At 48.0% G+C, this 22,393-nt stretch overlaps 2 protein-coding genes across 4 annotated transcripts in view; one reads left to right on the forward strand and one right to left on the reverse strand.

Annotated features, from left to right (window-relative positions):
* Positions 1-45: 45 nt before the first annotated feature.
* On the reverse strand, positions 46-2,086 carry thoc7 (THO complex 7). The gene is made up of 8 exons (XM_047024774.1): positions 1,974-2,086; positions 1,493-1,613; positions 1,176-1,303; positions 1,003-1,089; positions 824-881; positions 611-677; positions 361-430; positions 46-258 (listed from the first exon to the last, which is right to left on the reverse strand). The coding sequence occupies exons 1-8, from the start codon at positions 1,990-1,992 to the stop codon at positions 197-199; spliced, it is 612 nt and encodes a 203-aa protein (XP_046880730.1). The 5' UTR covers positions 1,993-2,086; the 3' UTR covers positions 46-196.
* A 57-nt stretch (positions 2,087-2,143) lies between these two features.
* The window catches only part of LOC124470733 (ataxin-7), a 38,879-nt gene continuing 18,629 nt past the window's right edge, over positions 2,144-22,393 (forward strand). For 2 of the 3 annotated variants that reach the window (XR_006956450.1, XM_047024765.1), the window contains exons 1-12: positions 2,144-2,525; positions 4,369-4,458; positions 6,478-6,693; positions 6,864-6,932; positions 10,965-11,069; positions 16,054-16,324; positions 17,605-17,894; positions 19,904-19,986; positions 20,099-20,364; positions 20,476-20,674; positions 21,043-21,164; positions 21,289-22,387. Coding sequence is in view for 2 of the 3 variants with exons in the window: in XM_047024765.1 (XP_046880721.1) it covers positions 6,486-6,693; positions 6,864-6,932; positions 10,965-11,069; positions 16,054-16,324; positions 17,605-17,894; positions 19,904-19,986; positions 20,099-20,364; positions 20,476-20,674; positions 21,043-21,164; positions 21,289-22,387 (2,712 nt within the window). In the remaining variant the exon portion in view is untranslated. The remainder of the gene's footprint in view (positions 2,526-4,368; positions 4,459-6,477; positions 6,694-6,863; positions 6,933-10,964; positions 11,070-16,053; positions 16,325-17,604; positions 17,895-19,903; positions 19,987-20,098; positions 20,365-20,475; positions 20,675-21,042; positions 21,165-21,288; positions 22,388-22,393) is intronic. The other variant, XM_047024766.1, reaches the window with a different exon arrangement.

Below are 22,393 nucleotides of genomic sequence, written 5' to 3' on the forward strand. Positions count from 1 at the left end.
TTCTACACACAAAACTACAGAGCATCTGAATAAAGGTAACATATCTTCAAGTGACAAACTTTATTCATCAAAAATACATGTTATAAAAATTGTGAAACTCAATTAAATTCGGTTTCATATCTTTCAAATGCAAACCATATAGAGTAACATGCTAGTAATACATGACTCATTCATTACATCGATGATTACAACACTTTCAATCCCCGTTCTCCATGGGACTCGACTCCTGAAGGTCATAGTTCTCCGATTTCTCGTCATCTATAAATGGAAAACAGACACACATTTAACAGGGATTGTATCAATACTAAATGTAAATGTGTGGGTGTTAGAAGTGGTACAGTCATTTGTGTTCATACTCACTCTCCAGTGTCTGCTGCAGTTCCTGGATGGTACTGAGGAGAACATGGAACTGCTTCTTCCTCAACTCTAACTGAAAGAGACAGATGGGAAAAGATGACGAAAGATCAAAGTTTTATCTGAAAAGCATGAGCATTCGCCTTTTCCTACATTTTTTGGGGATAAATAGGATGGAAGGTGCCAACGACAGACATTAACTTTGAAAAGGCAAGGCTTTAATCGGCACAGAAGTGAAGTCCAAAACAAAGCTCACCTTGTCCTCCACATTCTCTTTTATGTGGGACAGTTGCTGGAGTTCTTTGTCAAGGGCCTCCAACTGTCTGTGGTGAAAGGAAAAATGTCACATAAAAAATACATTAGAACATTATAACACTGGTATTCAAGCTAATGTAGGCATCAACAAAAAAAAAAGATTCAGTTGTGATCAGATCTCAGTTGGGAAAATCATTACAACCCCTACACTCACTTCAGCGTTTCATGACGATCTGGATGCTGCTGGATAACCTTTGCCAGAGCATCATATTCTGAAAGATAACCACAGAACAATGTGCAAAGCTGTAAATCATACAATGCAACACCAATAATTGAATCAACAAAGGTTTGACAAACGTCCACCGATGCAGTGCACGATGCAGTGTCTCTCACCTTGCCGATTCTTTCGTATTCGCTTTGCTCTCAGTATTTCTTTTTTGCACTCTGATATTTTCTCATGTGCAGATGTGATATTTTCCTCTATAAAATTGTGGTAAAATTGGAATAAGGTTAGTTAAACAAATAAATGTTTCGATAGAAAATTGACTAAAGTCATGATAACTTACCTATGTCTGTGTAGATTTTCTCATAGTTTTCCATCTCTCGGAGGTTCATGTCATAAACCAGCAAAGTCTTACCCATTGAGAATTCACACTGTGCCAGTGTGCTCAACATCCGCTGGTATTGTGTAAATCTGCAGTTACAGACGCTTTAACTTAAGATATTATTTACACAAAGCATGGTATGGAGTACTGAGTATAGCTTACAATTGTCAGATAAGACTGATCTTATCGCAGGCGGCTTAGACTAGTCACTGTTAGTTACACAGCTCAGAGGATTGTGGCTCAATTATGTCAAAGTTTTGTTTAAAAGCAAAACGTACCCATCCTCCGGTGACCCAGATGAGTGGCACCACTTCGTGAAACTCTTTAAGAGTACATTTATGCGCCGGTCATCTCCAGCTCCGTCTCCATCAATGAGAAGACGTTTCCGGATAACTTCATCTAAGAAAACCGGATAGATTTATCATGCATAATGTAGGATAGCTGTTAAACCACGTATACGATTTGCGCAAAAGTTAACAGAACGTTAATTGTATGCTCAAATCTGATCCCATGGAGAAATAAAATGCAGCACCTCAATTCATTTTGTTAATTATTATACGGTGCGCCTACCCATTGCACAAGGCCAGTTTAAACGAACGCACCATATGTGTAGCTAGGTTAGTTAGCTGTTCAACACATTTGTGAGAGGACACCCCTCAAATAACTGGCTAGATAGAGGTGTAAATATGTATCGACAAAGATACGGTTAAAAACAAACGTAGATCGGCTACAACAAACACCAATTAACACAAATCTTACCATCCGTAACAGCCCCCATTACAGTACCGTGTGGTCAACAGAAGCTTTGTTTCTTTCAAAAAACTTTATTGGTATTACCGGAAATGCCCACCCAAACTACATGCAAAATCACAATTCTGAATCTTCCTACTTCCTCTGTGGAACCTCCTTGGCCCCGCCTCTAAAAAGAACAGCACTGATTGGTCAGCAGGTATATTTGACAGCTCTGTTTGACAACGTGAAACTCATGAACTGTGGTTGCTCATGTCTTCGTCAAAAAGATGAACAGCATCCCCTTTAAATAATCATAACTGTCCAATTTAGTAAATACAATACAAAAACCCACAGTTGTCCTGGAAAAAAGCAACGACGTGCGTGCGTGTTGGTTAAGTGACGTCTGGGTCCCAGAATGCAGTCTGGTAAACAGACATGGAAGCACCTGGTGAAGACCTCCACAGTCAGTGAACATTGCATTCGTTATTTTTCACGATCTTCGTTCTTTGATATCCACTTTACTCAACTGATTTGTCTCTGTCTGGAGTCACATTTGCACCTCCAGCGACCAGGACCTTGGTAAAAGCAGATCTTTTCTATTTACATGGCGGGTGTTAATGACTTCTGCTGAGCTATGCTTTGACAGCTTCTAGACATGGCAGGCAAAAGGCTAGCACTAGCTAACGCGTTAGCCAACTATTGCAGCTAGCTACCCGAGCTAGACACTCCTCGAGTGACAGACCACCAGACAGTAATACCCTACCCTACGTTCAACTGTATTTCCTATTTATTGTGTATTTTTGTATTTTTTTACGTGTTTCATAGAGTGTGATCGAAACTGTAACGTGTTGTGTAATGTTAAATTGTGCGTTTCAATTATGTCGGGTCACTTAAGTTAGCTAAGCTACTGTACAGTAGCTATCTTAAGTCTCCCTACTTAGTGTAGTTTTGATGTGGTTCGCTACCGTAACGTAAGCAGGCCGGCTGACCAGTGTAGTTCAAGAACTTGTGCATCTTGGTGTCAAAGTTTAAGAAGATGAATGCACGTGGAGAGCCAGCAGCTGAATTAAAGAAAAATAGTCATAATTGTGTATAATGGTCAAGGCAACAGTAGATGTACTGTACACGTACAAGAGTAGGGGTTTCCAATTCTGAAACCCAGTTTATGACTTATAAAAGTGTATTGAAACAAAAGACAAGCTGAAAGGTGCATGCAATAATAATGTATTATCTACAACATTTGGACCAGTTGGGTTACCACTTTAGACTATTCAATCAGTAATCACAGTCTATAATGTATTTTTATGTTCTGCTCTACTCCTGTATTGCTCCAGACTGACACACATTAGAGGAGCGCTAGGCTGGTCTCAGGACAGTGCCCTTGGCACAGAATGGTGGGATAACCACTGTATGGTAGTACATGACAAAGGCTGCAGTTCAGAAGCCAGTTGTATTCATTAATGTTTAAGTTTTATGACATAAATTGGCAGCATTCCAGTCATTGGTCCTACCTCCAAATAAGATCTACAGTATCTAGGCTTTCTACCCTAGAAGTGTGGCATCCACACAGATTTGGGCTATTCTTCCGTTGGCTTTGGCTAGGCCAATGTGGGAATATGCCCACTTGTATTAATTCAAAGTGAGACATTCCAGAAAAATATATTTTGATCAGAAATGCTTCCTGCTGAATAGGCAATAGACACGACTTGTCTATCACAGACTTGTCCTCTGTGATACTTCACAATTGATTGTCTATTCCTTCATTCCAACACCTATACAGGACATTCCTCCTACACTCTTATAACAAGTAAATGTCACGGCTGTAGGCCTACATCTATAATGAAGTGTCGCAGATGTAGGCCTAAATAAAATACACAAGGTTAAATAAAATAAACAAGGTTAAACATTTGATTGTATGTTGGCATGTATAATACCACCTAAATTTAGTATGGAATTTAAGATTATAGTAAAGGATAGTGATCCTTATAAGATACTTGTCCACATTACCTACATAACAACCACCCCAAAATTTGTCATCATTGTAATCGTAATCTTTTCTAGATTGAATCACTGATGTTGTTGTTTTTTGTGTAATCTTTGAAAGGGATTATTGGGCTGCAAACTGAATAGCTCTGGAGTGGTTAACTAGGGATATTGCTGATTGGATTGGATTACTGTGCAGTGGCGAGGAACTCCGTAAATTGCTCATGTGTTAGCTGGTGCAGCCAGAGAGCTGCCAACCAAACCAAAGAGCTTGTCAGTCACATCCCTCAGCAAGTCTAGGAGCTAGTGTTTCCTAGAATGACAACACTGTAACTCCTTGAACTGTGATTAGGTGTGCACCATCAGACAAGAAGGAAAACAATCAACTTAATACAGGCCTTTCCCCCTCTGAGTATCTGTTATGTGTTTTCTCCCCCAGATCTTTCTAGATTAACGGCCGGTGATAACGCAAACGGATGAGGATCTACTGATTGAGAGAAGATTGAGTTCCCTTTTCACATTTGACAAGGTATGGTGGAGCAAGGGATGGTGTGTATTGACATTACACACCATCATTATACATTACCTATACATTACCTGTACATTATTTCTAAAGACTTTTCAGTCTGTGTTTAAAAAAACCCAGTCGGGTTCGAGCCTTGCTGTGTACGAGAGGAAAGGGTGAGAATGTATCTAGTTGTTTAGAAATAGGACATTAACAAGGAATGTTTTATGAATGAGCTTTGTTAGCCTACAGACCATCTTTTTTAACATTTGTGTTACTTGTGGTTTCTAGCCTGGTCACTCTTAACAACTGCTGTTGGTTCACCTAGAGGGGTGTTGCTACTGGTGGTTCTAAAGTAGAACCCACATGTCGCACTGGGAAGATTGAAACCAAGCGAGAACCTAAATAACAAGGTCGGCAAGGGGATAAAGAAATCTGCTTTAATTGAGTGCAGAGGCAGCTATGTCAGGTTAACGTTTTCACCATAAGGAGAGTGCTGTTGGTGGAAATGAATGTCAGACACAGGCCTATATCCATAAGCTTTAAACTTGTACACTCTTGGGACTACCTTGTATGTTTTAGTTTTGTTCAGTACTCAGCACCTCCCTCCTGGTTGACCTCGTCATTAGTTGACAGCAGACCATGCAGAGACTAGGCCTACCGCCTGGCGCCAAAATTACATCTGCCCAACACGGCTGCACTACATCCCCATGATCATCAAAAATCATGTCCACCCTGCCCAGTTATTGAAAGAGTTTCTTCTGTAATGATTATATACATTGAGGATTTGTTAACTTTTTTTTCCCTTTCACTGGTCTACTTTAGCTTCCTTATATAAGACGTTCTGCATTTGTCAAAATACTGTATCAGCGCTTTTTAGTGAGTCTTTTCCATCAGACATGACATCTTACTGCCCATTAACACCAGGTGCATATCCTCTGTGTTTAAAGAAGAATATCCCCATTCTGTTTTTGTCTTCACTTAGGATGCAGTTCAGGTCTCAGACGAGCAGTTCAGGTCTCAGACGAGCATCCGCAATGTTATATCATAGCATCAAAAGGGATGTGCAGATAAAAACTGATTTGGTTAGACTTACATGCATGTACCTTGCTATCTCTCTAACCACAAATGCATGCTTAAATTAATCATGCAGTCACTTGTTTCCACGGTGCAGTATTTTATCTTTACGAAACACTTTACAATGGCTTCAGCGGGATTGCATGGTTTTAAGGTATATGATGCTGAGAGATATAAAAGAAGTGACCAGACTGTTTTCAACAAACACCCAGATAACTTTCAAAACTAGACGCAAACTGTATACAATTCATATATTTTCAAATATAATTTTGAAAGAGTAATTGGTCAAATGAGAATATGGAAAGAAGTTATGGAATTCTTTCATCCATGAAGGGATGCCAACTGTATTTCCACATGTGGTGCTGAGAAATGTTCCCAATTACATGATTATACTCATAGGAATTTCATCCATAAACGACATGAAAGGTTGTAAGAAATGTGATTTGAGGTACTTGTTAAACTACTAGTTAAAAGGATGCACAATACTATGGTATCGTTTTGGATAGATGGGTTATATTGAATGTATCATTGGATATGCAAATGTATTTTAACCTTTTTTTGGAGAAGCTAAGCCAAGGACGCCATGAAATATGGAATCCCAAAAGCAAAAAAAAGTCAGTAAAAGGTATAATTAATTCCTTTGCCTCCAATCAATCCATAACGTCTTAAAAATAATATGATTTAAGAATGTCTCGTACGCTCAGGGAGAAGGATAAGTTTGCGGTTCCTCCTTAAAGTTCACTTATATCTGCGATTGCTCATAATGCATAGAGGGGAACGCCGCTGTTTCTGCCACAATTGTGAACAAACAAGAATGCTTTCAGTAGCCTACAGTAATGCTTGTTCCCACCTAGTCACCGACAACAGATTTTGCTGAGAGTTAAACATTCGTTTGTCCCTAAAAATCAATGAAGGAATTCCGCGTACACCACCTTAACCGCCGACTGCTTTTTTGTTACATTGTAGCGGAAAAAATGTCGGAAAGGACCGATGATGACGTCAGGGGGGAGCAGCGCAGAGCGGCCAGGCAGCTGAAGCAGCAACAGCAGCAGATCCAGCGGGGAGAAAGCTCCACAGCAATGGCGACTGTTGCGGAGCGCAGATCCCTACCTAGTCCAGAAATAATGTTGGGACAGCCTTGGAGCAACTGGGTCGATGCTGCCAAACTACACGGCAACGACGGTGAGTGACTGCCCGCTAAGGATGTGTGTGTAGAAGCGAGACATGCCCGATGACCGCGAGCTTTTTCAGCCGATTGCGTGCAGTTTAGGGAATAGGAAGAAACGCTACTGGTAGCAACAGCACGAGCAAGCAAGTGCAACTATTTATTTGTGTCCAATCACTCCCTTTAGGTGCTGAATCGGAGGAAAGTTTTAAAGAGTTCGGGAAAAATCGAGAAGCCATGCGGTTGTGCAGAGACGGTGAGTGCTTCCCTCTGTAGTCAAATCCAAGGTGTGTTTTGGTTCTGGTGGAATGCACACATAGTTCGCATGCACCGGCCCAAACCTTGTTCTCCCTTTTAAGACAAGTGCACCACTACATTGACAAAATAATGCTACTCTGCTTAATAAATTACATAATTTCTGAGGTATTTAGTTTGGGGAAATGTGCATGTTTGCTTTAGGAAGGCACTGGATGTGTATACTATAGAGATGAAGAACATCATGCTAGCTTTTAATCAGATAAATATTGTATCCATTTACTTCTGTCACTTCCATCAATATTAATTTGCCATTGGGAGTGGCATCTATTCTAGTGACAACAGTTACAATGGTGGCAAAGACGACACTAATATCTTCAAATCAATTAAGTAATTTAGTACCAGTTCAATATATTCTACTAAAAGACACGTCCTTCATTCATACAATTTGAAGAGCCAACATGATTCATTCTTTTCCTGAGTCACTTATCATACACGTTTTTAAATTAGAATGTTAACCTTACATTACAAAACTGTCTTCTCCACATTTCTCCAAAAGTGCTTTCTCCATATTTAGATGAGAAGTTGGTATTTTAAAAGTACTTTTAAATAACAGTATTTCCCTCGTGGCAGAAAAGCAAGGACTCCTAAGATCTTAACAAGACTCTTAAAAGCTTCTTCCAAATGATGTCCATTTGTCTCCTCAAAACACACTGGATGAGCTTCCTCTGTGGCATCTTCCTCTGTGGCATCTTCCTCTGTGGCATCTTCCTCTGTGGCATCTTCCTCTGTGGTATCTTCCTCTGTGGCATCTTCCTCTGTGGCATCTTCCTCTGTGGGATCTTCCTCTGTGGTATCTTCCTCTGTGGTATCTTCCCTACATGTTGTGAAGGCGGCAGAGGGAACACAGGAAATGGATGATTTCAAAAAAAAAAAAAAAAAGAGGACCCCCTCGAAAACGAGATGCTGCATCTCAAGGGGTTATCCTCCAAACAATAAATTTCAAAATGATAGGCCTTTGAGGTTCAACATGTGATTTCTGTCTCACTCCAGTGTTGTGCTATCTAAAATGTAGCCAACAAGTGATTCTAACAAGAGTAAGCATTTCTCCTGATGTAAAGAAAAAGGTTATGTCTAACCTACTTGTCATGGCACTTATCTGACACACGCATTTGCATTGCAAACAATGGGGCCAGTGTGCACTCCAAAGCAACATAGCACAATTCAGAAAGAAAAATCGCTTGCAACATACTGCTCCCCCAAAACCCTCTTCCGAACTGAGTACCTGTCCAGTCAACATGCTGCCTGTGGGGAAAATTGATCAGGATTGCGTCATATAATCATGCCATCATAAGTGATATAATCTATTATTCACTTAGCGACAACCCCCAGAGATGCCTCAATGTTCTTAATAATGTCTTCCAACAACACTTCACAGTGAGTTTCAGTCGAGGATGCTGTGTTTACATGTCCGACCACTAGAGAAGGGAGTCCTGAAGACGGCTGATGTAGAGGTGTTGGGATCTGCTGTAGCACATGCCACCCACATGGAATCCCAGAGGAGGAAGTGCTGTGCATGGAGCTGTTTCACAGCAGCATTCCACAGCACTGAGTCCTCCACGGTCCTCCTTAGGAACACTGGAACAAGCACGACGCCATAACAAAGTTGCAGAGGTTTCAGACCTGCTTATTGATATCAATGTTTGAAACAAAGAAATTGCACTGAGGTATTTTCAAGTCTTTTATTGTCAGGTACACAGAACAACACAAGGTCACACTGTGCACTGAAGTTCTTGGACAAGACAACCCAAATCAACCTGGCATAACAAACATAAGTACTTAGAACAGGTATGGAGTGTGACCCAGGTTAGGGAACAGCCTGTTGGAGTTGATGGATTTAAGAATGCTGTGCTCTCTAAAAGGAGAGAGAGACATGTATAGAGAGATGCTGGTTGTGTTGGTTTCTACCTTTGCTTTGCGATACTCCTTACCACAATCTCTGGTGTGGTGGAAATACTTTTTGGTATTCTTGTTAGTCTCTGTGCAAATTGCCATTCAGACCAGCCAATCTGACGTGTAAGTGTGTGTGAGGGGGAGGGAGAAAGCGTGTTTTATGGCTTACCCGGTGGATGACTAGTCCTGCCATGACTCACCAGATCTCTCCCCTGTTGGAACAGCCGTTCCGATGACAGACTCACAAACACACACTAGACATGTCAACGTAACTGTTCGCCTCCGGATTTGTTTCTGTGCTTTTTATATAGCCTCTTGGACTTTCAGAAGACTGCAGGATCCTGGGAACTGTAGTGCCAGCAGCTCAGGTTGTGCCCAGTGTCTGTGCTGTGTGTGCAGCCAGCTTGTGTGCTGGGAGAGGCCCTAGTGCCTAGATCATTTATCACTGCCATGGATAAGGATGGCGAAATTAACTGAATCTCTCTCTTTTTCTCCTTCTCTCTTTCTTTTGTCTCAAATCTCTCTCCCCCCCCCCCCCCCCACTCACCTGCATACTCTCTCTCCACCTTCTGTCCTCTCCCCCCCACCTTCACTCTTTCTTTCTCCCCTTCATTTGCACTCACTCTCTCCCCCCACCTGCACCGCAATCTCTCTTTCTACGCCTCCTACACTCTCTACCCCCCACCAGCTCTCTCTCCTCTTCCTGCACACTCTCTCCCTCTTCCACCTTTTCTCTTCCCCATCTACTCTCTCTCGCCCTCACCCACAGTCTCTCACCCAGAGTTTCTGTCTCCCTACCATGTCTGTCTCTCTGACTTTTTACGTTCGTCACTAGTTTCTCAGTCTCTCTGTCCCGACATTCTCTCCCCTGCTACTTTTGAAGGTGGAGAAAATAGACGGAGAAAGGGCTGGCACGGTGACGTAGAAAGTGCTGGCACTTTTCAAGTCAACATGTTTCAGCTGCAGTGCCAGTGTTTTGAATGCAGAGTGGTGAGGTGATTCATCAGGGTGGACTGAGCTAAGAGGCTAGAGAAAGCCACACGGTGGCCAGTAGACACGTCACAGCCATCGTGGTCACATTCAGCTGTAGGGTCTGAAGGAGTCTTCTGTCTTACAACCATTTGAATCATCGTAAGGATGTAAAAAGAACAACAGAGTATTTGGGAAAAACAGAGCTCAGTAATCTGGTTTGCAGCTCTTTGTGCATTCTGACGGAAGTCGCTTTTGTTCTCCTCCTGTCTGAACCAACAGCCCTGAAAACGAGCGTCTCGCTGCTAAAGCAGGTACTTGTCAAAGTGGACCCAGACACTTACCCTGTGTTAAGTAGTGTCCAGGCTTTTAATTCACCCATACAAGTCTGGAAGTGACCTGGCAGAGAGCACACAGGTAGTCTTTGTGTGGGCTCTAATGGTCCCAGCTGCCAGACTGTGTCTGTGCTGTTTGGAGGGTCCTCGACAGCGGCGTATTTTTTTTGGGGGGGGGGGGGGTGAGCAGTAGTCCTCCACTCATCTCCTCACAGCGCTTCGGGAGATCTCCTAATTATACCCCTTAATTAGCTCGTCGTCATTCTGCTAGTGGCGGTGGAGGTTTTGATCACGTCCGGCTCTTGCAGGGCCATTCCTGTGATTTCCACTGTGGCACGGTTGTTCTAGGGACCGTTGCCTGCTGGTGTAGAAGGTCAGCTCTCCAAATTAAACTGTTGGTGTCATATAGGGACGTGTCTGGTTTGACGCATGTATCCATGCGTGCAGTTTCCCTTTTTTCCAATTCTTTCTAGAAGGAATAGATCGCCAACGGTGTGTGCGTGTGCACGCTCAACCTTTGGACTTCTGACCTTACACTCACCTTGCCCTTATCACTGGGTTGAGTCCCTTTTCTCTGAATTCGGTCGAGCACCGTAAAGGGCTGTGTGCTGGGTTAGACTTTGGGGTACTTCAATTTTCCAGGTTTTGCCATCTTGGTAACTGGGATATTTCAGGACAGTTGTAGGAAGTAAAGTTGGCATTGCTTTATACCTGTGAATATAACGTTACATATTTGAATCTCTTTTCTGTTCTCTCTCTCCCATTTGAATTCACAGACATGCCCATATTTGGCCAGTGTCCTGCTCAAGATGACTTCTACCTGGTCATGTGCAGCCATTGCAGTCAGGTGGTGAAACCACAGGCCTTCCAAGCACATTACGGTAAGATCTCTCACCTTCTCTCTCACCTTAGCACACATGACCATGCCCTGTTACACGCAGACCACCCACAAGGACTTTGGATTTCACACAGCAACCCCTCTCTTGGGGTCTTGGAACACACACACCCTCCTCTTCACCTCTGCACCCTCCCGTCAGTAACATGAGAGCAGAGCGACCGGGCCCTTTGATTTCTCCTGCCTGCTGCTGTGTTTACAATTCTCCTGTTAATATTTCATGGGCTCCTCTGAGGTCCACGCCTATGTAGAAATGCTGCCTCATGTAGCGTTTTAGCATTGTTTTCCAGATGTCTTTGATACACTCTTGGAAGAACCTGCGACCAGATAGCTGTGGGGAAGAGGTGATATATTATGGATTTCCGAATCAAGGTATCGCTGTTGTGGATTTCTTTGAAAGTAGTCTAGTGACTACTGAGCTTGGTCTCTCTGGAAACACTGGGATCAACAGTAGTTCTTCATTAACTGCTCCTCCACAGCCAGACAGCCAGAAGACTGGGGGGCAGGAGGTTGAGAAGGGACTTGGAGGAACTCTCCTTCTCAGTTTGGTTTTGTTGTTGTGGCTACAAATGTTCACGGCTCTGTCGATCCACACTCCCTGTTGAGCGTTTTGTACAGTTCTGTTTGTCTCCTTGATGCATGAGTGGATTGAATGATTCATTTTCAAGAAGGGATCAGACAAGCAATGCCCATATGGACATGTAGGCCGTATTATGTTCTTCTAACTGGTCCGTTTGGTCAAAATAGCCTTTGAACACTTCATTCCTTATGAGTTCCTTAACATGTTGTCAGACTCATCTCTCACTAGAAGTATGTAGAAGTATGTTGCCAGTGCAGCTGTTCTCAGGACTGTCCACCAGGGGGAGACACGGAAACTCAACAGTCTTCTGTGGAAGGGAACACTGGAGATGACTGAAGAGTGACAGCATCTTTGTGGTTAGCGGTTCAGCAACAAACTGGTAACACCCAAGGTGGTATCAGTTAGTAGCAGTGAATCAGCCTCTGAATCTGTCCCTGCTGCAGAGTGGCTCCTGTGAACAATATCTGTCAGATTTACTCCAGAAAGAGGCTGTTGATGAACTGGACAGTGTTATAAATAGCGGCTTGGTGAACCACAGAACAACACTTAGCAGTAATGACACCAGTGTTCACTGGGTGAATGAGTCAAGCCTCAGCCTGGCACCAAAGGGGCGCTCTTGAACAAGGTCATGTAACATTCAGCCCCTGCTTATTGTCCTGCTGGCGGTGTGGATACCGTGGTCTAGCCGTTAGCTGTGTAGCAGTTTCCCAGCAGGAGCTTAGATTCACCCCTCTCTTCTGTCATTGAGAATCCCATCTGTGTTGGGGCTGTGTTCCTCTAGGTGTTGGGGCTGTGTTCCTCTAGGTGTTGGCGCTGTGTTCCTCTGGGTGTTGGGGCTGTGTTCCTCTGGGTGTTGGGGCTGTGTTCCTCTGGGTGTTGGACCTGTGTTCCTCTAGGTGTCGGGGCTGTGTTCCTCTGGGTGTTGGACCTGTGTTCCTCTGGGTGTTGGACCTGTGTTCCTCTGGGTGTTGAAGCTGTGTTCCTCTGGGTGTTGGGGCTGTGTTCCTCTGGGTGTTGGGGCTGTGTTCCTCTGGGTGTTGGGGCTGTGTTCCTCTGGGTGTTGGGGCTGTGTTCCTCTGGGTGTTGGGGCTGTGTTCCTCTGGGTGTTGGGGCTGTGTTCCTCTGGGTGTTGGGGCTGTGTTCCTCTGGGTGTTGGGGCTGTGTTCCTCTGGGTGTTGGGGCTGTGTTCCTCTAGGTGTTGGGGCTGTGTTCCTCTGGGTGTTGGGGCTGTGTTCCTCTGGGTGTTGAAGCTGTGTTCCTCTGGGTGTTGGGGCTGTGTTCCTCTAGGTGTTGGGGCTGTGTTCCTCTGGGTGTTGGACCTGTGTTCCTCTGGGTGTTGGACCTGTGTTCCTCTGGCCTCTGGGTGTTGGACCTGTGTTCCTCTGGGTGTTGGGGCTGTGTTCCTCTGGCCTCTGGGTGTTGGGGCTGTGTTCCTCTAGGTGTTGGGGCTGTGTTCCTCTGGGTGTTGGGGCTGTGTTCCTCTGGGTGTTGGACCTGTGTTCCTCTGGGTGTTGGATCTGTGTTCCTCTGGCCTCTGGGTGTTGGACCTGTGTTCCTCTGGGTGTTGGGGCTGTGTCCTCTGGCCTCTGGGTGTTGGGGCTGTGTTCCTCTAGGTGTTGGGGCTGTGTTCCTCTAGGTGTTGGGGCTGTGTTCCTCTGGGTGTTGGGGCTGTGTTCCTCTGGGTGTTGGACCTGTGTTCCTCTAGGTGTTTGTTTTCTATCCGTGCCTATGTAGATGTGTGGTGTGTGTGAAGTCAGCGCTGTGTGCAGTGAGACTCTTTAACAGGCTGTGTGTCAACAGACCCTTAGGGAACAATTGACAGATTCCTCAGTTCACTTCAAATCAACTTAATCAAGTTGAATGAGAAATATCCATGCGTGTAGAGGTAAATGCTCAGGACCTTTGGCGAAATTGTCATCCAAGCAGTAGATGCGTTGCGATGTAGATTGTGTTGCCAAACACATTCACAGTCTGTCTCTCGTGTCGCCAGGGATTCCCCCTAACTAAGAGCCTGCTGCTCATTAAACTGATTGAAACTAGACTCCCCATCCTAACCACCCCATCTCCTCGTCTAGTGGGTTAATTTCCCTTCATCTCTTTGCCAGGACCTCTGTGACAAGCTCTTGGCAAAGCATTGTGGGAGTGTCATGCTGGGGTTGCCGAGAGCGTGCGTGCAGGGCATGCAGTAACGACTGAGCAGGGCTGAGCCAAGCGGGGAGGGGGGGGGGGGACGGAGGGAGGGAGGGAGGTAGGTAAGGGCCTGGGGGTGTTCCGCTGCTGAGATGGGGGAGGGAGAGCAGGAATATCATGAATGGGTTGGGTAGAGAGAGACATGCCTAGGGTGTGAAGCTTTGCTTTGGAAAGCGGGAGAGAGAGAGAGAGATGGCCTGGCGTGTTGTCACTGTCTGAATGAGAAGGTAGAGCAGAGTGCCCGGGGCTGTTGCCGTGTTACCGGAGCAGAGAGAGGGAGAGGGGGGATTGTGGGTGGTGGGGGGAATGGGGAGATGGAACAGGGTTTGGGAGTGGCAGCTGTGTGCGCCCGGCCCTCCCCTCCCCACCCAGTTGCTGTTTGTGCAGCTCACCAAGGAGGTAGTGTTGCTCCCCACAGAGCCTGAGCCTTGGCCAGCATCCCAAACCTGCGAGGAGGAAGCACAGGGCTAGCAGAATCGAGCTTCAAGCTAGCAACGCCACCTCCAACACAGACACCAACACAGCCTCCATGCTAGTCTCCTTCGCTCTTTTTTTCTTTCCCCCTCTTCCTATCCGTTGTTTCTTTTCAGGTGGTTCCTAGTCACCCGTTCACACATGCGGCGTGTGCTTTCTGACATGGCGGCATGGAGTTATTCTGTAGAAAGACGAGAGCGTCAGGGAACGGTACCTCGTCTGGGACGGCTGTGTCCTTCTGTGTTTCTTTCCTCCTCCCCTCAGGCTTCACGTCAGCTTGCCATGTGTTGGAGAGGGCCTGGTGTGGGAGAGAGGGCCTGGTGTGGGAGAGGGGCCTGGTGTGGGAGAGGGCCTGGTGTGGGCAGAGGGCCTGGTGTGGGAGAGAGGGCCTGGTGTGGGAGAGGGCCTGGTGTGGGAGAGGGCCTGGTGTGGGAGAGGGCCTGGTGTGGGAGAGGGCCTGGTGTGGGGAGAGGGCCTGGTGTGGGAGAGGGCCTGGTGTGGGAGAGAGGGGCCTGGTGTGGGAGAGAGGGGCCTGGTGTGGGAGAGAGGGGCCTGGTGTGGGAGAGAGGGGCCTGGTGTGGGAGAGGGCCTGGTGTGGGAGAGGGCCTGGTGTGGGAGAGGGCCTGGTGTTGGAGAGGGCCTGGTGTGGGGAGAGGGCCTGGTGTGGGGAGAGGGGGCCTGGTGTGGGAGAGAGGGGGCCTGGTGTGGGAGAGAGGGGCCTGGTGTGGGAGAGAGGGCCTGGCGTGGGAGAGGGGCCTGGCGTGGGAGAGGGCCTGGCGTGGGAGAGGGCCTGGTGTGGGAGAGGGCCTGGTGTGGGAGAGGGCCTGGTGTGGGATAGGGCCTGGTGTGGGGAGAGGGCCTGGTGTGGGAGAGAGGGGGCCTGGTGTGGGAGAGAGGGGGCCTGGTGTGGGAGAGAGGGGCCTGGTGTGGGAGAGAGGGCCTGGCGTGGGAGAGGGGCCTGGTGTGGGAGAGGGCCTGGTGTGGGGAGAGGGCCTGGTGTGGGGAGAGGGGGCCTGGTGTGGAAAGAGGGGCCTGGTGTGGGAGAGGGCCTGGTGTTGGAGAGGGCCTGGTGTTGGAGAGGGGCCTGGCGTGGGAGAGAGGGCCTGGTGTGGGAGAGGGCCTGGTGTGGGAGAGGGCCTGGTGTGGGAGAGGGCCTGGTGTGGGAGAGGGCCTGGTGTGGGAGAGGGCCTGGTGTGGGCTCTCGGTGGTTCAACCTGTCACACGCTTTGTGATGCCCCAATCCCAAGCAGGAAGAGTAGTCACTATGTAGATTTGATTTAAGAGAAGCTCTGAGCCTTCTGTTCTGTATTTATCTTTTCTATTTCGGTCTTTCCTCTCAGTACAAGTCTATTCTCTATTGTTCTATTCTTCTCTGATGCCACTTCTGGCTTTTATCAATCCACAGTGTAGCTGCTGACAGGAAATCAAGCACCCGACCTGTGGGTTACTTGAGCTATTTCAGGCACAGTTGGTTGGCAGACATCGTATATATCATATTGTACTGGGTTATTTTGGCTGGCTGCCTTTTGAAATGTTGCTTTCACTGCATTTGTATGTCATTAAGAAGTATATAGTTTCACTACTTTGTTCATTTTCTGACTCAAGCCCTTGGCTTTCAGTAACTCAAGTGACATGGGCTCGCGCCGGACGAAAGGCGACTTTATGAAACCAGTGCAAGTCGGATTGTTTCTATATTCATTTTGTGTTTCCTCCTGTCTCCTACCAGAGAGAAGACACAGCTCGGCCAGCAAGCCTCCCTCAACCTTAGCCCAGTCCTCTGCCTTCTCCCTGTCAGCCCTGCCCAGGAACAGAGCCAGCGGGGCAGGGAGCGGGCCGGGGGCCGGGAGCGGGCCGGGGGCTGGGGGCGTTCTGGGCCGTACCTCCTCCAGCGGGACCAGTGTCTCCAACTCCAAACTCCTCAAACCAGCCAAAGAGAAGCTGCCAGGCATCCAGCGCAGGCCCCACTTCCCCCCATTCCGGGTGCTGCCTGATAAAATGTAAGAGGGCCATCACCAGAGACCTGCCCTGTCTCACCCTGGGAGCGGGATTAAACCCCCACTGACAGTCAACAGAAATGTTAAACGACTTAGTGCTGAACCGTGCTCAACCCAGTAATGTGGTGTCTTGTTGAATTTTGATCTTAACAGACTTCTTTTTGAAGGGCCTCATTCATATAAGAGGCCGACACACTGCGTGTGATCTGCTGAGGGGGGTCTTCTGCCTTGTAGGGTGTTCTCCTGCTGCTCTTTAGAAGTGGGCTTCCCTCTGAGGTTTACTGACACTATCCTACAATTATCTGAGCCCCGCTTTGTTGTGTTTGCCAAGTCAATTTGCGGCCGCTCAAAACGTGTTGAAATTCAGCCTTTGGTGAATACCAAATGCTGATTGGGCAATTTTGCTGCCCATCCTGTCAATTTAAAATGAGGTTATTTTAACTGAAGTCTTTGAATTCTAAATATGATTTATGGTTTCCCATCACTCCCTGTCTTTGGGTCTGTGCCCTCCTCACTCCTCCCTGCCGTCTGTGCCCTCCTCACTCCTCCCTGCCGTCTCTGCCTCCTCACTCCTCCCTGCCGTCTGTGCCCTCCTCACTCCTCTCTGCCTCCTCACTCCTCCCTGCCGTCTGTGCCCTCCTCACTCCTTCTTGCCATCTGTGCCCTCCTCACTCCTTCTTGCCGTCTATGCCCTCCTCACTCCTCCCTGCCGCCTGTGCCCTCCTCACTCCTCCCTGCCGTCTGTGCCTCCTCACTCCTCCCTGCCGTCTCTGCCTCCTCACTCCTCCCTGCTGTCTGTGCCCTCCTCACTCCTCCCTGCCGTCTGTGCCCTCCTCTCTGCCGTCTGTTCCTCCTCTCTCCTCCCTGCCATCTGTGCCCTCCTCCCTGCCGTCTGTGCCCTCCTCCCTGCCGTCTCTGCCCTCCTCACTCCTCCCTGTCGTCTGTGCCCTCCTCACTCCTCCCTGCCGTCTCTGCCCTCCTCACTCCTCCCTGCTGTCTGTGCCCTCCTCACTCCTCCCTGCCGTCTGTGCCCTCCTCCCTGCCGTCTGTTCCTCCTCTCTCCTCCCTGCCGTCTGTGCCCTCCTCCCTGCCGTCTCTGCCCTCCTCACTCCTCCCTGTCGTCTGTGCCCTCCTCACTCCTCCCTGCCGTCTCTGCCCTCCTCACTCCTCCCTGTCGTCTGTGCCCTCCTCACTCCTCCCTGCCGTCTGTGCCCTCCTCACTCCTCCCTGTCGTCTGTGCCCTCCTCAATCCTCCCTCTCCAACGTTGGTCTCTCTTTCACAGCCCTGCAGTCAACGTGGAGAAGATGCATCTGAAAGTGGACTCGTCTGCCAAGCTTATACAGGCCCCTCTGGCCCCGCCCTCCTCCTTCACCTCCTCCAGCGCCACTGTGAGCTCCTCCTCCTCGCCCATCAAGCCAGGCCTTAACTGCTCCTCCATACCAAAGGCTCCCCAGCTGACCCCTAGCCAGATCCCCAACGGCAAGGGCCACCTCTCCCTGTCCGTGCCCAGTCTGGAGAAGAAGCAGGACAACAGTGCCAGTAGCAGACGTCACCTCTACAAGAGACTGTCAGGTAGAGAGACCCTTCTCCTAAACGTTGTGGTTGCACTCTTTGACGCAACATCAAATAGTAGTCATTAGGGGTGGGGGGAAAAATCTATTCACATTTGAATCGCGATTCAGTCTGCTAGCGATTCAGATAGATTCACAAATTTATGTTAATCAATTTGTATTTATTTATTATGTTTTAAAATATATACAGTGCCCTCCAAAAGTATTGGAACAGTGAGGCGAATTCCTTTATTTTTGCTGTAGACTGAAAACATTTGGGCTTGACATCAAATAATGAACGTGAGACCAGAGATCAACGTTTCAGCTTTTATTTCCAGGTATTTACATCAGGATCTGATGCACAACTAAGAAAATATCACATTTTGTTTGAATCCACCCATTTGTCATGTGATCAAAAGTATTGGAACAGATATACTTAAAACATATTTAAGTGAATAAGACTTAATATTTAGTTGCAAATCCTTTGCTTTCAATAACTGCAGCAAGTCTGTGACCCATTGACGTCACCAAACTTTTGCATTCTTCCTTTTTGATGCTTTCCCAGGCTTTCACTGCAGCCTCTTTCAGTTGTTGTTTGTTTTGTGGGGTTCCTCCCTTCAGTCTCCTCTTAAGCAGGTAAAATGCATGCTCTATAGGGTTTAAGTCTGGAGATTGACTTGGCCAGTCTAATACCTTCCATTTCTTGCCCCTGATGAACTCCTTTGTTGTTTTGGCAGTGTGTTTTGGGTCGTTATCTTGCTGCATGATGAAGGCTCTGCCAATCAGTTTGGTTGCATCTTTCCTTAAATTGGCAGACAAAATGTTTCTGTAGACTTCCGAGTTCATTTTGCTGCTGCCATCATGTGTTACATCCTCAATGAAGATTAATGAGCCCGTCCCAGAAGAAGCCATGCAAGCCCAAGCCATGACATTACCTCCACCGTGTTTCACAGATGAGCTTGTGTGTTTGGGATCATGAGCAGTTCCTTTCTTTCTCCAAACTTTAGCCTTTCCATCACTTTGGTAAAAGTTAATCTTTGTCTCATCAGTCCATAAAACTTTGTCCCAGAATTTTTGAGGTTCATCTCTGTACTTTTTGGCAAATTCCAGCCTGGCCTTCCTATTCTTCTTGCTAATGAGTGGTTTGCATCTTCTGGTGTAGCCCTTGTACTTTTGTTCATGAAGTCTTCTGCGAACAGTAGATAGTGATACCTTCACTCCTGCCATCTGGAGGTTGTTGCTGATCTCACTAACAGTTGTTTTAGGGTCTTTCTTTACAGCTCTCACAATGTTTCTGTCATCAACTGCTGATGTTTTCCTTGGTCTACCTGTTCGACGTCTGTTACTTAGTACACCAGTAGTTTTCTTCTTCTTCAGGACATTCCAAATGGTTGTACTGGCTATGGCCAATGTTTCTGCAATGGCTCTGATTGATTTTCCATCTTCTCTAAGACTCACAATTGCTTGTTTTTCACCCAAAGACAGCGCTCTGGTTTTCATGTTGTTTTCACCTCTGAATACAGTCTGCATAGACAAAACCTATCTTACCCAATCTGAACCTGAGTGTAGACATTCAGTGGTATTTATTGATTGAATAATGTATGTAATAGGACACACCTGGGCAACAAAACACACCTGTCAGTCACATGTTCCAATACTTTTGCTCACGTGACAAATGGGTGGGTTCGAACAAAAAGGTGATATTTTCTAATTTGTGCATCAGATCCTGATGTAAATACCTGGAAATAAAAGCTGAAACGTTGATCTCTGGTTTCACATTCATCGTTTGATGTCAAGCCCAAATGTTTTCAGTCTACAGCAAAAATAAAGGAATTGGCCTCACTGTTCCAATACTTTTGGAGGGCACTGTATATATATATATATATATTTTATCTCTGAAAAATCTTGAATACATTTTTTCTTGAATCGTGACCCCAGTAATCGATTCAAATCGTGAGCTACAAAAAGATTCCCACCCCTAGTAGTCATGCCACAGACAATTAAACCACGGTTTCTCTCATTTTTCATCAGAACGGGAGTTCAATCCAGACATCCACTGTGGGGTTCTGGATATGACTGCTCGGAAGCCATGCACAAGATCTCTAACATGCAAGGTACCGAGTTCGCTGTCTGTTTTACTCATCTTTTTGTTTTTTGTCTCAGCTCTAAAGTTGTTCTTCGTTAAACTATATCTCCCTGACCTTTTCCCTCCATCTTTCCCTGCAGACACATTCCTTAAGCCAGCGGAGGGCAGTGTTGGGCCGGAGGAAGCGCTTCGACACGCTACTGGCCGAGCACAAGAGCAAAGCCAGAGAGCGGGAACTTCAGCACCCCCAGCCCCAGCAGCCCCCCCCTCTCAGGGAGCCCCACCCCTCCCCCTCCCGCCTCGCTGCCCACGACACCCACCAAGTGGCCCACGGCAACGGTGCCAGCGACGCCACCAAGCCTCTCCCGCTCTGCAAACCCAAACCTCACAATCCTGGTCTTCCACGGTGAGCCCGCGAGGGGAACTACCAACAAGAATGTTCCAAATGCCACGGCAGCCAGTTGTCCTGTCTTCGTCAGTATGGTAGTGACTCTTGTGTTTGTGTTTCTCCTATTAGACTGAACAGCAGCATCTCTCACGGAGGGGGGGGTGGCCCGGGGGATCCCCCTCTGTTCCACGAGTCACCCCACCACCCCACCCCGGCCACCGACGGGGTGTCGCGGCCCTCCAGTGACGAGGGGGAGAACGAGGAGAGGGAGGAGGGATCGGACAGACTGGACTGTCACTATTCAGGTTATCACCCTCGGCCGGCCTCTGTAAGTCACACTCTGTGTTCATGTCCAAACAGAATCTGACAAAATAGATCACGTTTTAGAACTACAGTAGCATGAAACCCAATACTGCCCGCTATAAAATGGTGGCACTTATTTTAGAGGAAGGCTAGTAGCATACTAACCTCAACCTTTTGCTTGAGAGATTGTTGGGGATTAAAACAATCAAGTAGCCATGCAGGGACATTTGAATTCAGTGTATTAATCGGTTCTCTGCCATCGTGGATTTTACACACAAAGGGACCTGTGTTCTCTGTGTAGTTTACCCCCCCAGCATGCAGGCTTCGTTAAAGTTTGTAAAGCCTTACAAATAACCACCTTACCTGGATCCAACGTCCTCCCTCCTCTCTCAGTATTGCTCCTTTGGAAGCCACCTGTTTGGGAGAAGCTGTTACTCCTTCGACCGGCGCTGGGACCGCGTGCGATGTGCGCTCACAGCCATGATGGACAAGCATGTCAACTCTCAGATGTGGAAGTAAGGCTGTGTCCCTCCCTCCAGAACTCCCTTTAACTTGCTTTACTGTGTTTTGTGTATTCCCATCTTCACAGTGGGGTATCTGAGGATGAACTTGTCTGTCTGTCACGTGTTCCTCCTGTAGGAAAATCCCTTTGGCCTTGGAGAACTCCTCCTCCGTCTCCTCGTCTGTGCCGGCCCACAGGACAAGCACAAACTCCCATGGTAGCATCCCTCCCTCAGGCTTCCTCAGCCCTCCCGTGGCCCCCCCGCCCCCTTCCTACGCCCAGTCCTACGACGGCAAGTTGGCGCTCTCGTACGGGACCACCTTAAACGCCCGAGCTTCCCCGCAGGGCGGGAGCGAGCACCCGGCCTACGGCAGCGTGCAGGCCAGACAAGTGTCTTCGTCGCCGCAGATGCCTTCAGCCCACTCCTCCTCTGTCCCGCCGGGCCGGGCGCTGAAGTCGCGCTCGGGCAGCAAGTCGTCTTTCAGGCCCAGGGAGTCCTCCTCGGCCTCCTCCACACCTGCCATATCGAACTCCGCCAGCGGGGGCAGCGCTGGGGCCAACAGCAACGCTGGCTTCAGCTCGGGGAAGAAGAGGAAGAACAGCTCCCTCCTCAGTTCATCTCAAGGCCCGTACAACCAAGACTCGTCCCCCAACGCCGCCTCATCCTTCAAGAAGAACTGTGCAAACACCACCACGGGAAGCTCAGGTAGCACTTACCACCACGCCTCGCTCGCCCCCCCCTCCTCCTCCTCGTCTCACAGCGGCGTCCACAGCGTGGGGCTGAACTGCGGGCCCACCGTGCGGACCAACTCCCTCAGCCTGAAGGCCGAGCCCTCGGGGGGGTCGGCGGGGGCGTCTGGCCCCTCGGCGCGGGGACCCCCCTCCGGCAGCCCGGCCGAGTCCATCAAGAGGATGAGCGTAGTCATGAACAGCAGCGACTCCACGCTCTCGTTGGGGCCCTTCGTCCACCACCAATCAGATCACCACACGGCCTTCAGCCACGCCCACCACACGGATGGACGCCTTGAGGGAAAGAAGCGTAAGGGGTCTCCTGCGACCAGCTCCCTCAACAGTGGAGGAGGAGGAGGAGCGGGCGGCCTGGGGGGAGGAGTCGGTGGGGCGGGGCCAGGAAGGCCCAAGGTGGCCAAGTCCCCCGCCATCAACAATATCCACGGCAAACATGGCCGCACAATCCCAGGAGCCCCAGGGCTGCCCAACAACTCCCTCATTCATCAGGTGGGT

Source organism: Hypomesus transpacificus, chromosome 9 (genome assembly GCF_021917145.1).
Source record: "Hypomesus transpacificus isolate Combined female chromosome 9, fHypTra1, whole genome shotgun sequence".
Taxonomy (NCBI): Eukaryota; Metazoa; Chordata; class Actinopteri; order Osmeriformes; family Osmeridae; genus Hypomesus; species Hypomesus transpacificus.

Bases quoted from the DNA above. Each gene is read 5' to 3' on its own strand.
- thoc7 (XM_047024774.1), bottom strand. The intron at 1,090-1,175 runs GTAAGTTATCAT...ACAATTTTATAG, and splicing joins GAAAATCTACACAGACATAG to AGGAAAATATCACATCTGCA. The intron at 431-610 runs GTGAGCTTTGTT...TGTCTCTTTCAG, and splicing joins AAGAGAATGTGGAGGACAAG to TTAGAGTTGAGGAAGAAGCA.